This window comes from Orcinus orca, chromosome 12 (assembly GCF_937001465.1).
Source record: "Orcinus orca chromosome 12, mOrcOrc1.1, whole genome shotgun sequence".
In the NCBI taxonomy this organism is placed as follows: domain Eukaryota; kingdom Metazoa; phylum Chordata; class Mammalia; order Artiodactyla; family Delphinidae; genus Orcinus; species Orcinus orca.
In genome coordinates, this window is record NC_064570.1 from 7,871,588 (window position 1) to 7,887,695 (window position 16,108).

At 43.7% G+C, this 16,108-nt stretch overlaps 1 protein-coding gene across 3 annotated transcripts; it reads left to right on the plus strand.

The window, feature by feature from the left end:
• Nucleotides 1-2,415: 2,415 nt before the first annotated feature.
• SOD2 (superoxide dismutase 2) lies at nucleotides 2,416-13,332 on the plus strand. 3 transcript variants are annotated; one of them, XR_004476381.2, is made up of 6 exons: nucleotides 2,417-2,567; nucleotides 2,985-3,187; nucleotides 6,463-6,579; nucleotides 8,472-8,651; nucleotides 10,378-10,598; nucleotides 13,152-13,332. XR_004476381.2 is itself a non-coding variant. In XM_004278885.4 (5 exons), the coding sequence occupies exons 1-5, from the start codon at nucleotides 2,545-2,547 to the stop codon at nucleotides 10,521-10,523; spliced, it is 669 nt and encodes a 222-aa protein (XP_004278933.1). In that variant the 5' UTR covers nucleotides 2,417-2,544; the 3' UTR covers nucleotides 10,524-13,332. The 3 variants fall into 3 exon arrangements, 2 of the variants coding, with proteins under 2 accessions (XP_033259907.1, XP_004278933.1); XM_004278885.4 differs by having other exon boundaries at nucleotides 10,378-13,332; XM_033404016.2 differs by lacking the exon at nucleotides 8,472-8,651 and having other exon boundaries at nucleotides 2,416-2,567; nucleotides 10,378-13,332.
• Nucleotides 13,333-16,108: the final 2,776 nt, after the last annotated feature.

Below are 16,108 nucleotides of genomic sequence, written 5' to 3' on the forward strand. Positions count from 1 at the left end.
TGTCCACAGCTAAATGACTATGTTTTCCAGCCTCCTCTGTAGTTAGGTGCAGCCTTCTACCTAAATTCTGATTGGAATTTGTTGGGTGAATCTACTAGAGTGGATCCTTAAAAGGGAGACAGGGACAAAAGGGAGGCCCACCTTTTGTCCTTCCCTCTTCATGGAAAGAAGGTGAGATGGCTGGTGCTCTAGAAGCTTTAATGGATCATGAGGCAAATTGAGGACAGAGGAAACTGGTTCCTTGATGACTTCACGGCACTTTCATCCCAGCCCTGGACTACCTACTCCAGATCTCTTTTACGAGGGAATACGCTCTTCTGTGTTTGAGACACTGCAGCTGGATCTGTTATTAGAATACGAATGCAATTAATAACTAGCTCAGAATGAATTCCTCTCAACCCACATTTTTCCTCCTCCAGCCAATGTGTTGATCCAGACTGTGGTGGGTCTGAAGGTGGCTGTGAAGTAGTCTTGGGAAGTTTATTGAAGGGAAATCCATGATTATGGTGCCCAGATGTGGCAGATGACATCCTGAGCTGGCCAGAGGAATTTGGGACAGACTCCAGTCAACAGTAATTTAACACCTTGGGCCAACTGAATGAGTACTTCTTATAGTGGTCAACTACAAAAGAAAAAGAGGCCTGTTTGCTGAGTGTAAGAAATTTCTCAATACCTCCTGTAACCCCCAAACCCTTGGTCACAATCCTGGTTACTCTTGCAATTGGGGTCGTCTTCTGGAAGGTGTAGCTGATGAGAGATATGATGTTAGAGACACTTTTACTTGACTGCTAATGTCACCTCCCCACACCCCAGTCTTTGTTGCATGCTCAGAAGGGCATGTGGGGGGAGCGTGGTCAATTTAAATCTCGAGGTGTCATCATTAGTACAAACAAGAAGTACATCGATGCGGCCTGACTGGGCTCAGTGTCCTAATAGTGATATTTTGTTCTCACTGGAACAAGCCCTTTTATTAGTGACTGACCTGTCACTGAATTCTGTTGTCCCATCCTTCAGAATGCTTTCCTTCCAGTTCCCACAGCTATTACCCTAAAACCGGCTCTTAGAACCTCATGCTAGGATTCATGCAACAGTTTTCTAACTAGCCTGCCCCTCAAATCAATGCCAGACTTGCTCGCCTGAAAAACTGCTTTCAATGTGCTTCACTTCAGCTAAAGTGCTTTTCAGTTTCCTGTTACCAATCACATGTTTGAGTTTTAAGGACATCCATCAGCTGGTCCCAACTTGAATTTCCTCCTGCATCTGGTGACATGCTCTTACATTCACCTGTCAGGAAGCCCCGCCCTTTCTGTGAAGCCCTGCTCCGTGGTTCCCCTTTCTGTCTCCCTTGTCCTCCCAAAGCTTAGTCATCCTTGGGGCAGGGGTGGGGTGAGGGTTGTGAAGGGGGTGGAGGAAAGTAACTGAAACTCTATTCGGCACCTATTATATGCTTCCTTTCATTTTATTCTATTCAGTAAAGGCCCAACTCAGGCCAGTAACAGTGTAAAGCTTTCCTAACTTCTTTACAGGGAGGATTTACACAATTCAGGATTGTTTTGTTAATTGTTGAGAAAGCGTTTGATACTTACAGCTCATTAGATATAGGACACTGCAGGAAAGAATCCTCTGTTGTACTTCTTTTATATTCTCCCAACAAGCACTGAAGACTTGACTGCTAAGGCCTGGTGATCAAGAAAGTATGAACTTTGGGTTCTAACCCTGACTCTTTCACTTATTAACAGTGTGACCAGGGCAACGTGCTCATCAAGCTCCTTGAGCTCATTAACCGTCACCTGGAATAAATGATACTTCTCCTGGGGTGAAATAAAGATAAATGTATGTAAACCCTGCAGCGCAGTCCCTGACACGTCGTGAGCGCACGGCGGAGTTCCCAAGGTCAGTTCACTGGGAAAGAAAGGTCACTCCGGGCAGTGGTTGGAGGGACACTGGCCCTACAACCATACCAGCGCCAGGGCCCGCCTTCCTGGGGGACCTCACAGGCCCGCTGGGGCGCTCCGAGGCCTCTCAGGGAAACACGAGTCTTCCTTCCGGGGGTGGGGGCGGTCACCGGACCCCGAGGCTGCCACCCCGCAACCGCAGGGAAGCTGCGAGGACTCTGCTCCCAACAATTCCCTCGCACGCAGGCGCAAGCTGAGTCTCCACCTGCGGGCAGCGCTGGGAGGTACCTTCGTGGGGCGGAGCCTGGGGCCGGACCATCTCACACGGCGTGGGGACGGCGGCCTTTCCTTTGGCGATACGCCCAGAAGCGCGCAGGGAGGCACCGCGGTTCGTCTGGCCGCTGGGGAAAGTGCCGGGTCTCCCTTCCTCGCGTTCCCTGGGCCCAGAGCGCGGGCTCGGGGCCCTTCGCCCCCTGTGCCCCCGAGTTGGAAGCGGCGAGCGCAGGGGGCGGGGTCGAGGCGGGCGCAGGGGGCGGGGCCGCGGGGGGCGGTGGTGTACTTGCTGCGCAGCTCGCAGCTGAAGCCCATCCTCGGCTGTCAGCGCGGCTCTGCGGTTCGAGCTCCAAGAGGCCTGCGGGCTGCGTCCACCATGTTGTGCCGGGCGGCGTGCAGGTGAGGCGCCGGGCGGCGTGCGCAGCGGGGACGCGGCCCCGGCCCCACGAGCGAAGAGGCGCGGGCGGTGGCCTCGGCGGGTCGGCGCGGTGGCCGCCGCTGTCCCCCACCGCCTCCCGCTCTGCCTAACTTCTCGCGCCGGCCCCGCGGGGTCCAGGGCACCTTCGGGGACCCGGCGTCGCAGGGCGTGGCGAGAGGCCGGGCCTGAGGGCAGGTGTCCGCTCAGCGCGTCCAGGTGCCGCCGAGGCGCTGGACCGCAGCGTTAGTTTAATGGCAAAGACTGGACAGCGAGGGGGCCAACGACTGGAAGGCCCCCCAGGGGTGCGGGTCCTTCTAGCCGGGTCTGCGGAGCCGGGCACGCGGCTTAACGGTTGCTGCCCGCGTCAGCTGATCGGGCTGTGTTTGCTGTCTTTCCAGCGCAAGCAGGAAGCTGGTGCCGGGCCTGGGGGCTCTGGGCTCCCGGCGGAAGCATAGCCTCCCCGACCTGCCGTACGACTATGGCGCCCTGGAGCCCCACATCAACGCGCAGATAATGCAGCTGCATCACAGCAAGCACCACGCGGCCTACGTGAACAACCTGAACATCGCCGAGGAGAAATATCGGGAGGCGCTGGAGAAGGGTGGGTGACGGGCGGCCGTACTTCGAGAAACCGGTTACAGGGAACCGTGGAGGCGAGGCGGGTCTGCGTAAAGCCCCACCCCTGCTTTCAGTAGGACCGCTGCACGTGTTCGCGCGTTGACTTAGGGAGCAGAATTCACAAGGAGAAGAGCCGTTTCGCGGGGGAACTGAGACAGGCTTGTATTTATTTGCTAATCTTTGGAATTAAGTGAAAGTATAATACGGAGTTGGTATTTGTTTTTTAAAGGAGCTCAGGTGACAAAACCAGTCGTGCGTGGACTTTTTTTGTGTTTTTCATCTGGGGGCGTGTATGGGAGTCTTAACTTTTCTGTACAAAATAGCATTACACTTCGAATCTGTTAAGGTTAGTAATGTTAGTGGTTTGCACGAGGGAAATAATTGACAGGCGTGTTTCCAGGCTATATGTATGGCTGAAACTGCTCAGGTAAAAGTGTATTTTTTTTCTTAAATATGTTTTTATCGAATTTCAGTCCTGTGAAATTTGTTGAGCGAATTTTAGACTGACATCTTGTTGAGTGGGGACATCTAGTGGAAAAATGTAGTATTTCAGTCTGTGTGTGAGGTAATAGGTAAACAAAAAGAAGAGGAAGTTACCACATTCTCCAAGATTTACTTGTGATCATCAGAGGGACCGCAAGTACGGTAAAGGAAAAGGTTCTGAGTACGGGAAGAGGTTCTGTGATTTAGGACAAAACAAATGCGGGAAGAATGTGGTAATGGGGAGAGGCTGGGATAATTCCCAGTTGTGAAACTGTTTCCTGCATGACAACATCTGACATCCGTGAACCCTTCTCTTCAATATTTTAAAAACAGCTTAATTTCAGTCCTTGTGCAATCAAAGCTTTGCTTGTTTAATGAAAGCCAATGGAAAAAAGGCTTTACTATATTATATTGTACTGTATTGCCTATAAGTTAATGAATGTCTGTAGAGCTTTCTTTTATTTAAAAAATAATTTTAAAAATCATTAAGGAGTTAAATTTTCATGTTTGAAAATTTGGGAAAAATAACATCATCAATCTTACCGCATTTAAGTAAGGAAAATAACATCATCAATCTTACCGCATTTAAGTAAGGAAAATAACATCATCAATCTTACCGCATTTAAGTATGTAGATACTTTTCAAACAAAAGTACTTAACTTTTATTGTATTCAACAGAGAAAACTGGCCGTGAAGCCAGTGAAAATGTTGAGCTTCAGAAAAGTGTTCTTAAAAGCAGATATTAACCCCCCCAAAATTTCTATTAAAATTTGAAAAATGATTAAGTAAACTTTAAGAGATTGTGATTAAACTAGTTCTCAAGAAACATGTTTCTTTCCCATTAGAAATATTTAGTTATTGTTGACTTATTAAAAAACAATATAAAGCCTACATTTATTTTTAGGGTGATTCTCCAAGAAAAATCAGTAAGGGAAACACTGATCTGTCAGAAAGTTATTTTATAAACATAACAACGACAACAAAAGTTGACATCTTAAACAGAACTCTCAGAGATTATCTGTGTATTCAGATATCATTGGTCCTCTCCGCCTTTCTGAATTGCTAAAAACTGGAGGTTTTATTGTTTCAGAAAGCGACATTTCTTTTTTTTTTTAGAAAGCGACATTTCTTACGTGTGTTCTTGGCATGTGTCCCAACAACAGAAATAGGGAACTTGTATTGCTATTATGTAAGCCGCCCAAGGGCAGAGATCTCAGTGGTTCTCTGTGCCCTTCACTTTGCCTCTTGGTATCTTGTGAGTCATAAGAACTTAATACTTAACTGAATAAGGGAATTCCCATTTTTCCTAATAGTTCCGTTAGTCTGTAGCTTCTTGAAGGCATCAAGAAAAATATTTTGTTTTGCCTCCATGTTTAGCAAGGTAGTAAAAACAGCTTCCAATATGACATTCTTTTTAAGTATAGAGGTCAGAATTTTCTTTCTGTGGAGCTCCGTTCGGCATCCACGAGTGCCTGCTGCACGTGAGGCAGCCCGTTGGCCCTCAGGGACGCGGCAGTGCACAAAAGTCCTATCCTCGCTGGAGCCTCCCTCCTAGCGGAGACACGTGAACAAGTCAATGTGGAGCGTGCGGGGCTGAAGTCCTACCGAGAAAAACAAAGTAGGGGAAGTGGTCTGGACGTGGGGCAGGGATTGCCCATCTTACATTGTGGTTAGAGAAACCTTCTGATGAGGTTGACGTTTCAGTGGAGACTTGAAGGAGAAATGGGGGAGTGAACCATGAGACTGTTTCCAGGAAGTGTTCCAGCAAAGGCCTCAGTGGTCAGTGGAAGCCCTAAGCCGGGAGCATGCCAGGCCTGTTGCCTAAGCGCCAGGAGGCCGTGGTGGCCGGAGCTGGGCCAGCGAGGAGGTGCAGAGGGTCGGATGACGTGCACCTCTGTACCGATCGTATGGACTTGGGGTTCACTCTGAGAAGCGCAGCCTGCAGAGGGGTTTGACCAGACGTGTGCCGTGATCAGTGGGGGTCTAGAGGAGCCCTCTGGCCACTGTGTTGAGAATAGACTGTAGCGACAGGAGTGGAAGCAGGGGACCAGTGAGAGACAGGGGCACGAGTGTGGGGCGGAGGTGCTGCTGGTGGCACCATGGGCAGGAAGAAGGGGTGAAGTTCTGGGTGTTTTCCAGAGCTGGCTTTGCTGGTGGGTGTGCTGGTGGGCTGATGTGGGGTGTGAGAGGACTAGCGTGAAGAATGACCGCGTCATCAAAGATGTCCTGAGAAAACAGCTGGCACTCACTCAGGTGGGGAAGGCCTTTGGATGAGTAAGTTTGGGGTTGAAGATCAGGGGTTCAGTTTTGAACAAGCTGAGTTTTCTGTTAATGTAACATTGAAGTATTTCCCGGTGGATGGTTGTCTATCTAGAAAATGGGAGTTGAGCATTTTCCATGTGGTCTGTATACGGAACCATCTATTTTATAGCATTCCACTATTTTCTGTCTTTTTATTTCATTTACTGAAATCTTTTCTACCCAAGAAACCCGAGTTCTTTGAAGCCCAGGAGTGAATTTTCTACTAGCTTTGTCACCCCTGCTGGCTTCTCACTAGTTGTTTGGTACATTATTAATTGAACTGAAAATCCGCTGGGACAAATATTTTGGGGAAGGTTTTTTTTTGGGTAGAGTCTTGAAATTGTGAAATTTTGGGACCAATAGGGGTGTTACAATGGTCCAATTATCTAATATTTTACAAAGAAAAAAAATAGTGTATAGAATGGTCAAAAAAGTAAGAATTTAAAAAAATGTGTTTTTATTTTAACCTTTCAGGTGATGTTACAGCTCAGGTAGCTCTACAGCCTGCAATAAAGTTCAACGGTGGAGGCCACATCAATCATAGCATTTTCTGGACAAATCTCAGCCCTAACGGTGGTGGAGAACCCAAAGGTTGGTTTAGATTGGTGCAACGTTAGCTACGTCTTGTGCACGATAGGATTGACTTGATTTTCTTAAGTTACCTTTAATTCTCCCTGAGGTGTCATAATGGCATGTGTTTCACAGCAAGCAGTACGACAAAGTTGTAACTTTCAAAGGGACACGTGCAAGAGTGGAGAATACATTCAGGGAATTATATCGTCAGATTTTATACACACGCACAGTATCACATACAGTGTCACCTTTCTGTTGAAACGTACTGTACATTAGGGAAAGACTGAGAAACTTTGTTTTTAGAAAAGGTGAGCTTTCACTTACTAGCTCTAGGCCCTGGAACAAGATGTTAGCCATTCTGTACCTTACCTTCTTCATCTGTATGCTATGGGGATAATAATAGGGCTGTTTTAAAAATTAAGTGTTATTATAGAATAGTGCCTTTTGCTGTTGTTTACTACTCTTTCTAACTGATAAAAAGTCAGTTGTCCCGGAAAATCAGGTTTTCCGGGACAACTGCAGGTAACAAGGGAGTACGGAGCCGGTGATCTTGTCCACTGCTTGTTTACTTGACCTCCTGTGGAGCACGCAGAGACCCAGAACTTTAATTATCCTCCCCACCCCAGGGAAGGTGTGGGGTGTAAATATAGCTCTCCTCCTTTGTTTCTGCTCTTCTGGCAAGTACCTCAAGTTTCTGTGGCATTTTTTTGTTTTTAATCATGTTCTAGAAGGCATCTTGTGCACTTGAAATAAGCAGTTTCATTTGGAAGTAAAGACGAATGGGGGAATAAGTATGGGAAGCTGGACAATTCATTTTTTCTGAGTTAGGTCTTCAGACCGTGACTTAATGCTTTTGAGGTGTTGTGAGTTACCAGAATACCAGATACACCTGTATTCAGCCAACAGGTTTTGGTACTCTGCCATTTTGTGTTATCCGGTACCACTTTATTCCATCATTTGTGCTTATAACAGATGATTACTTTTAAGCCAGTAAAGTAAGAGAAGTGATACTTTGGGCCTGGTTGACTTAGTTGATGTGCTCAGTCTCGAACTGTATTCTGTATTGCTACAGAATAAAAAGGGTGGTAACTCTTAAAGTGCACCCTTAGTTCATTAATAGGCAAATCACTCTTTTTTTTTTTATAAGATGTTGGGGGTAGGAGTTTATTCATTCATTAATTTATTTTTGCTGTGTTGGGTCTTCGTTTCTGTGCGAGGGCTTTTTCTAGTGGCAAGCGGGGGCAACTCTGCATCGCGGTGTGCGGGCCTCTCACTATCGCGGCCTCTCTTGTTGTGGAGCACAGGCTCCAGACGCGCAGGCTCAGTAGTTGTGGCTCACGGGCCCAGCCGCTCCGTGGCATGTGGGATCCTCCCAGACCAGGGCTCGAACCCGTGTCCCCTGCATTAGCAGGCAGACTCTCAACCACTGCGCCACCAGGGAAGCCCCAACATCACTCTTTTTAAAATGATATAATTGAGATAGGAAAGATCTAGGCTGCCTTGGAGAAGCAGCAAATCTCACCCATAACATTTTATTCCCAAATTGAAACATAGAGTAGGTAGGGTAGAAGTCAAAGTAAAATCTTCTGTTGATGGGAAAAAAGAAAGCTAATGAAAAATATTATTTCTTTCCTTATGGAAACAGCACTGTGAGTGAAGAAATCCCTTTAACATGTTTCAGCAACAAACATGTAAATTAAAATCGTGAGATGTTATGACCCTGGTGTCAGGACAGGAATAACACTGTTTTGTAGGCTCACTGGGTCATGTAGTGTTTTCCATGTGTTTCTAGTTGTGTCTGGGGCCATATGACAAGAATATTGGGATATATTTTATATAATAAAAGATTTTATTGTAATTGTTGCCATCTGTTCATTTGTGAGTGGTTTTGGGGTTTTTTTTTTTAATAGGGGAGTTGCTGGAAGCCATCAAACATGACTTTGGTTCCTTCAAGAACTTTAAGGAGAAGTTGACCGCCGTATCTGTTGGTGTCCAAGGCTCAGGCTGGGGCTGGCTCGGTTTCAGTAAGGAACAGGGACGCTTACAGATTGCTGCTTGTTCTAACCAGGATCCCCTGCAAGGGACAACAGGTTAGGCTTAAGAATTATTACACGTTTATTCGGGAGAGATGGTTCACTATAAAGCATTTACCGTGAAATACGGAAGACTAGCAGTGTTTAAACCTACCCTGAGCACGTACTAAATTGAACAGATCTTAGTAGATGATACCCAGAGTCTTGTGGGAGCAAAAATCTTTCCAAGTCCTTGATATTTTATAAAATGAGCACGTGTAGTTTTACAGATATGTTAACAAAACATGTTTTAAACATAAACTCTGCTTCATTTGACAGAGAATTCGTATCAGCCTACATAATAATTATATGCACTAGAATAAAAAACTAAAATTAGATAAACAACATGAAGGAGGAAAAGACACATAGTCTGAGTCTGACTTCAGAGCTTGGACTCTGAACTCCTCTGCTGAGCACCTGTGGTCAAACTGCGACCAGAGCTCAGGTTTCCAGACATCTACCTTCCTGAGGATTTTTTGGCGTAGGAAAAGATTGGGCTTAGAAGCTGCAGGCTGGGTTCACCAAATCCTTTTTTATGTTGAGCCAGATGGAAGCAGAAGCTCTTTAGGAAATAGTCATAAGAATCCAGCAGTTTGCTGGAACTTTGATGTGAGGTGATACCTTAGCATCCATCAGCAGTAGGTCTCAGCCATGTTTTCTACCTCTACACATGTCCGGAGACTTGCTTACGTGACTCACGAACCTGGGTATGTTCAGATTAGCCAGAATCTAAACAGCTCTTTAGGGAAAGTGAGATGCCACAGAATTTGGAAAAGCAACCAAAGATGTGTGAGCCCTGAGTGCTCTAAGAGTCAGGTACCTGACCGAGGAGGCTGTGATTGGCAGGTCAGTCCTAGCAACACCTTCTTCTCTCCTGCTTGAAGAAAGCCCATTGGAATAAAGATAAATGAAAGTTATGGTGATTTATCTAGGGGGAAAATCATGTATAAATTTTGTTCCCTTAATTATAAGTTATTAGTGACGCACCTCACAATTGATTTAGACATGCTTGTTGATGCTTGTTTTCCTAGTGGAGCGCTTTCAGTTGGAGAGGTTTCTTAAGTGAATGTTTTATAGATTTAACTACTTCTTCACACACTTTTCAGAAACTAAATAATGTATCTTTTTCTTAAGCCTTACTCAGTTTTTCTTGTTAACTTAATTTTTATTATGTCTCATAAACGCTCTCTATTTATTTGCAGTAGAGTTGCTTTACAGTGTTGTGTTAATTTCTACTCTACAGCAGAGTGACTCAGCTATACGTGTGTATAATCGTAAACGCTTTGTATTCTCTGTGACTAACATCAGCCCAGGGGAGCAGAGCAGGTTTTCCATAGACTCCCCCAAATGCTCAACACCTTTGGAAGGTCCTCAGCCACACCCACAAAGAGAACACACCCTTCCTGACACCCCTAGTGAGGACCACTGAGAATTGGCTCTTGGATAAATCTGTTGATATTTTAAGAATAGCAGTTAAAATACTGTGGTTAGTTGATTTTCCCAAGTCTGTTTTAATTATTTTTACTATTTATCACATTTTCTTCCAAAGAGTAAAGTTTAAAATCTTTTTCTAGGATATTTATTCTTATGCAAATTTCCTATTTACGTAAGAAACTGAAAAATGGATGAGAATGTTGTAAAGGGTAGTTTTGTGTGCATAGGAGAATTAAAGTTTAAAGCGAGAAGATGCAGTGTTGTAGAGTGAAATTCATAGCTTTTGTTTCTTTCCCCTTCTTTCCAATAGGTCTTATTCCACTGCTGGGAATTGATGTGTGGGAGCATGCTTATTACCTTCAGTATAAAAATGTCAGGCCTGATTATCTGAAAGCCATTTGGAATGTAATCAGCTGGGAGAACGTAGCTGCGAGATACACGGCCTGCAAAAAGTGAAACGTCAGCCTTACCCTGAGTGCATCAGGCTCTTTATGACTATGTTTGTAGTAGTGCAGAGAACCGCGCATACCAGTAAGCTGCTCCACTGTAGTGTTTCTGAGTGTGGCTTATTCAAATAGTTGATAAACATAATTTAGTGCTGTGAATAATCTCTTTTAAAAGCTTGTTATTAGGCAACTGTTTGAAAATGTTAAATGCTTTGTATAATTTAATCTTTTGATTGAACATTTTCTTCAGAGAGCTACAATAGTTAGGAGATTATAATTTTCATCATAAAACCATGAAGGATGTTTCATCCCTATACTGTTGGGGTGTCTAAGGAAGCCTTTCTAATCCTGTTCTATTGCAGTTACAGAAAATCTGGTCTTTTGCCCCATTTGTTTAATAATAAAATATTAAATTTATTTCCCAAGGGAAATATTCAGTTTTCTATTGAAAATTGCTCTTTTGTAGGTAATCCTCTGTCCAGTATTACTTCGGGTGGGCATCACCCAGGGGTCTTTAGTTACTTATGATCACAGGTTCTACAGGGTTAACACTAACCATTTTGTCATTAAAAATATATATAACTTGATTGCTAATTGCGAATTGCTTTATTATGAGAAGGAAATAGTCGTGCCTCTGAATTTTTCTGTGGACAGAAAAAGACTTTTTGAAATTTTGTCCTCAAACATAGAAATGTGTGTTGTCTAAGTGCTCAAAGTGGACAAATTAGGGCCTAGTTAATAAAGTCAATGATAGGGATGGGCCACACATCTGCCAGCCAGACGCTTGCCCCTCTTCTTTTGGGCCTGCTCGTGAAGCATCCCTCTCAAGAGAACCAGACCTGGGTCAGGGCCTGCATTGCCAAGTAATGAAAGACACGTTGGTTTCAGGATGCAGTCAGGAGCACGCCTCTATGAGGAACATTTGTTTTCAAAGATTTGTTTTTGAGTTATTTCATCCATTTTGATGTATTTTGTTTCTTCTAGAAAATGTCCAATCGCTATAGAAGCTTTATATTGTTTTATTGGTTTTTCCAATAAAGGGAAAACCGTATCCCTAATATAGTGACAGGGCAGTCAAGTTCCATTCTGTTGGGTTTTTGCAAATGGAGCTGTTCAGTGCAGCAGGGTCCTTTCTGTACTTGGCTTCACAGTGTCGGGTGTTCCGTGTTCTTCATCATCTTCTCTCCTTTTTTATCAACTGAACATTTCCTAATATATTTTACGGTTTTGTCACTGAAGATTTCATTTGTTTCTAATCTGACGATTACAGGTAATGCTATTCTGATACCCCACACAGGTTTTACCTTCTATTGGAATATTTTCTCTATGTAGGTTTTTTCTTAAACCTATTTTAGTAACAGGGTGTTTTCTCAAGTTTATTTTTTCATTTAAAAAAATTTCCCCCTAACTTTATTATCCTATTTTTTTTTTTCATGGAAAAATGGAGTGACTTAGCAGTTTCAATATCAAAGACTGAAGTTTTAAAAAAAATTTAAATTCAAGGCACATTTCTTTTAGAATTCAATTAGAAAAGTATTTAGGCTTTCTGAATTGTCGACAGCGTTGATGAGACTAGTGTTAACTGTGTATGTGTGTGTGCTTGTGGATTGAAAACACTTCAGAGACTATGATTGCCATCCTTTCTATACCACAGTAAAATGGCTTTAATGGGGCACAACTGAGAGCCGTGTGACTGCTACTTACATATACCCTATACACACATATATATGCCTGTGTATATAAACAAGGCAGCTGTGCGACCGCTGCTTACGTATATCCTATACACACATATATATATGCCTATATATTATAAACAAGGCAGTGAACTCTGTAAACAGACCATTGAGAAAATAGGACCTTTTTGAAAGATGGGCTTTTGAATACAAGTAGTCTAGATCATGAACTAACAAAGATATGCAGAGACTACTGACTTATATAAAGCTTTTGGACTCTCATTAAGCTTTAAGATTAAAAAAAAAAATCAATGTTGAAATTTCTGTGGGGCTCTATTTTTGCTTTGATTGTATCATGTGAGAACAAGGGAAAGCATACTGTCCTCCACTGCACTTTTGGATTTTAAGAGACTAAGATAACATACAGAGTAGAGATTTTAATCATCCAGCAGAAAATGAGACTCTATAAGATTCTGTTTAGCCCTGTTTTTCATAATAGAAAAGAAACAGAAAAGGTAAAACAACCGTTTCTTCTGGAAAGAGCAAGTACTGTTCACCCAGGAAGGATTTTTTGACTGAATCAGCAGTGCCTGCTGGTAGTCATAGACGTGCTTCAAAAATCATAGCATGATTGGTGCTGCAGGGGAACAGGATGCAGAACAAATACTGTCTGTGAAATAGTATCTGCTGCTCGAACTGTTGTGTAATAATTAAACTTTGATATTGAGAAGTTACAACTTTATTACACACCTCAGGGTCATGATTCTACAATGAGATTTGAATTTTTGTGGAGTGCCTTTAAAAAGTAACATCAAAATCATAAAATTAAGATTGATGTGTGTTGTCAGTCATATCTAAAACTAGGTATAAATACAAATTTTGTTTCCTGTTTTAATTTCAGGGGAACTACTGTTTGGGAAAGCTGTTCGGTAACTGTTTTATAAATTACTGTCTCTGTTTTTCAGTCACACCCTAATGATCCCAGCAAGCTAATGCCCTCTGTTCTAAGGTACGCATGGTACATACTAAAAATCCTGTAAGGTCCTGGAGCGTTTTCACTTGATTATTCATTAAAGAAGCATTTATTTTCATATTGTAAGTGTGAAGCTTTTTGATTATTAATAAAAGAATCTGTTAACCATCAAAGGAGGTCTGTATTAAGTGTGTGTGTCAAAAACATTTATAATCTTGCAATGCTTTATCATTTTTACTGTAGGAAAGGAATACTAAATAATAGGTAGTTGAAATTTTACTCTAAAAACCCAGAAGGCTTACGAATTCTACCTCTGGGAGGAATTCTTTTGTGCGTGGTTCTCATGACTGTGGCTCCACCTTCTGGAGACTCTCATTTGGAGGGTCTCCATGGTTCATCTAGCGGAGGTGATGGGCAGTTTCCTCTACTTGGAGAATGCATAGCTTTCAAGGCCTGATTTCTACCAGTACAAGTTTGAGAGGTCTGAAGGTTATTTAAAAACTCAAACAGCGAAAAACTTTTTTAGTCTGATTCCATCGTTTCTTTGGCAATACATTGGCCTTAAAAACTTTGTGGGTTTCTAACCCATTTGCAGCCAGTTTTATGTGCCAATATCCACAATAAACATCCACAATGAAAATTTTTTACTAGATATCCTAGATGTAAGTTTTTTTCAACATCTTTATTGGAGTATAATTGCTTTACAGTGGTGTGTTAGTTTCTGCTTTATAACAAAGAATCAGCTATACATATACATATATCCCCATATCTCCTCCCTCTTGTGTCTCCCTCCCACCCTCCCTATCCCCCCTCTAGGTGGTCACAAAGCACCGAGCTGATCTCCCTGTGCAATGTGGCTGCTTCCCACTAGCTATCTGTTTTACGTTTGGTAGTGGATATAAGTCCATGCCACTCTCTCGCTTCATCCCAGCTTACCCTTCCCCCTACCCGTGTCCTTAAGTCCATTCTCTACATCTGCGTCTTTATTCCTGTCCTGCCCCTAGGTTCTTCAGAACCATTTTTTTTTTTTAAGATTTCGTATATATGTGTTAGCATACGGTATTTGTTTTTCTCTTTCTGACTTTCTTCACTCTATGACAGACTCTAGGTCCATCCACGTAGATGTGAGTAATTTTTATCCTTGCTTCCTTACCCCGTCAGCGTAAGAGCAGCTACCTTGAGCTAAAGGTTGTTAAAACAATAAGGTCGTGGGGGAAGCCCACATCCTTCATCTTTGCTTTGGGGCTGAGACTTGAGCATTTGCTCAAAGCCTTTTTCAGTCTTAACATCTTTTACTGTTTGGGATTTAGAAGTAGTCAGCTTTCCCAGGCTTTCAGGACCCAAATTTCTGAACTGTATTTCCTTTCATTTCTGCTTGCAGACCGGCCAGTTCTTTCCTGAAGGCACCAATGACATCTTGCTAAAGGGGGAGATAAAGCCAACACACAGGGTCAGTCTAGTTCTTCTCGAACATTCTAGAGCTGCAGTGGCTGTGCCTTTCACGTTACCGCAGGAAGCAGGTTTACCGCATGATCTGCCACTGGGAAACACGGCTTTCCAACTTTTCAGCTCCCGATACCAATTTTCTCACTGGCCACTAAGCCAATGCCAGTGGCTTGAATTTATTTATTTATTTATTTTTCGGTACGCGGGCCTCCCACTGCCGTGCCCCCCAACCCCCCGTTGCGGAGCACAGGCTCTGGACGCGCAGGCCCAGCGGCCATGGCTCACGGGCCCAGCCGCTCCGCTGCACGTGGGATCCTCCCGGACCGGGGCACGAACCCGCGTCCCCTGCATCGGCAGGCGGACTCTCAACCACTGTGCCACCAGGGAAGCCCTGAATTTTTTTTTTTTTTTTTTTTGGCTGGGACTACCCACTTCAAGGTCCTAGTATTTGAATTAATTTGGGTAACAAACAAACTGCTGCTTTGACAACAAACTCCAAATATATAATGGCTCAAATACAATAGATTTTTTTCACTCAGGAAGGTGTATACGTGTTTCTGGTTGGCGCCGGAGCTTTCCTCCTCGCAGTGATTCGGGGGTCCAGGGTCTTTAGCTTTTACTGCTTTGCCGTCCCAGTAAGTGCCGTCTGAGGAGCTCATGTCACCGTCATTGAGCCTGTGGAGTGCAAACCAGCATGCGGGTCACGTGTATGAAGTTTTATGGGCCAGGCCTGGAGGTGACGCCTGTGTGTCTGCTGTTTTACTGGTGACCACAGTGCACCTAAACACAAGGAAGGCTGGGAAGAGAGCTTAGCTCTGCTCCTGTGCCCAGAAAGGACAAGAAACAGCCAGTCTCTCTACTGCTCCGGGATTCTGAGCAATCTGTTTGACCTCTCTGTGCCTCAGCTTCTCAGCTGACCATAACGGGTTTCTGTGAGTTTACGGGGTCTGGCATGAAGTGAGCACTGTTAAGTATAGCTATCATAGAAGTTGTTTTACATGGCTTCTCAATTTTTATCTTGTCTGATTCAGCCACCCTGCAGGGAAGGCAGAGGGGATACAGACTCAGGGACAGATTCGTACCTGGGACTCTAGCGGCCTGTTCTGGGGTCCTCTACCTGCTTTAGTGTGCTTTCCACAACAGTGCGTTATATTCTGAAAGAATACCTTGATGTGTACGTTCTAAGTCGGGGCCGGGGGAAGTGTCTTCATTTAGGAAAAAGCTGAAATACCCAGATCTGTTAAAGCAATTCCACCAATGTTTTGATTTACTTCTCCATCTACATGTTTTAATTACACCCTTTCATTTCCTCCCCAGTACCAAAACATAAAACTGCTTACAAAGCAATTTTTTCCTAAAAAGCCTATTTTTATTTGGTTAAGCCTTTCTGTGAGAATGCCTGGGAGAAGCCAAAAGTGAGATTCCCCCCATCCCCTACCCAAAAAAAAAAAAAAAAAGGAAGAATCAGATGGGAAAGGGTGTGTGGCTTTAATTTCTAATTTT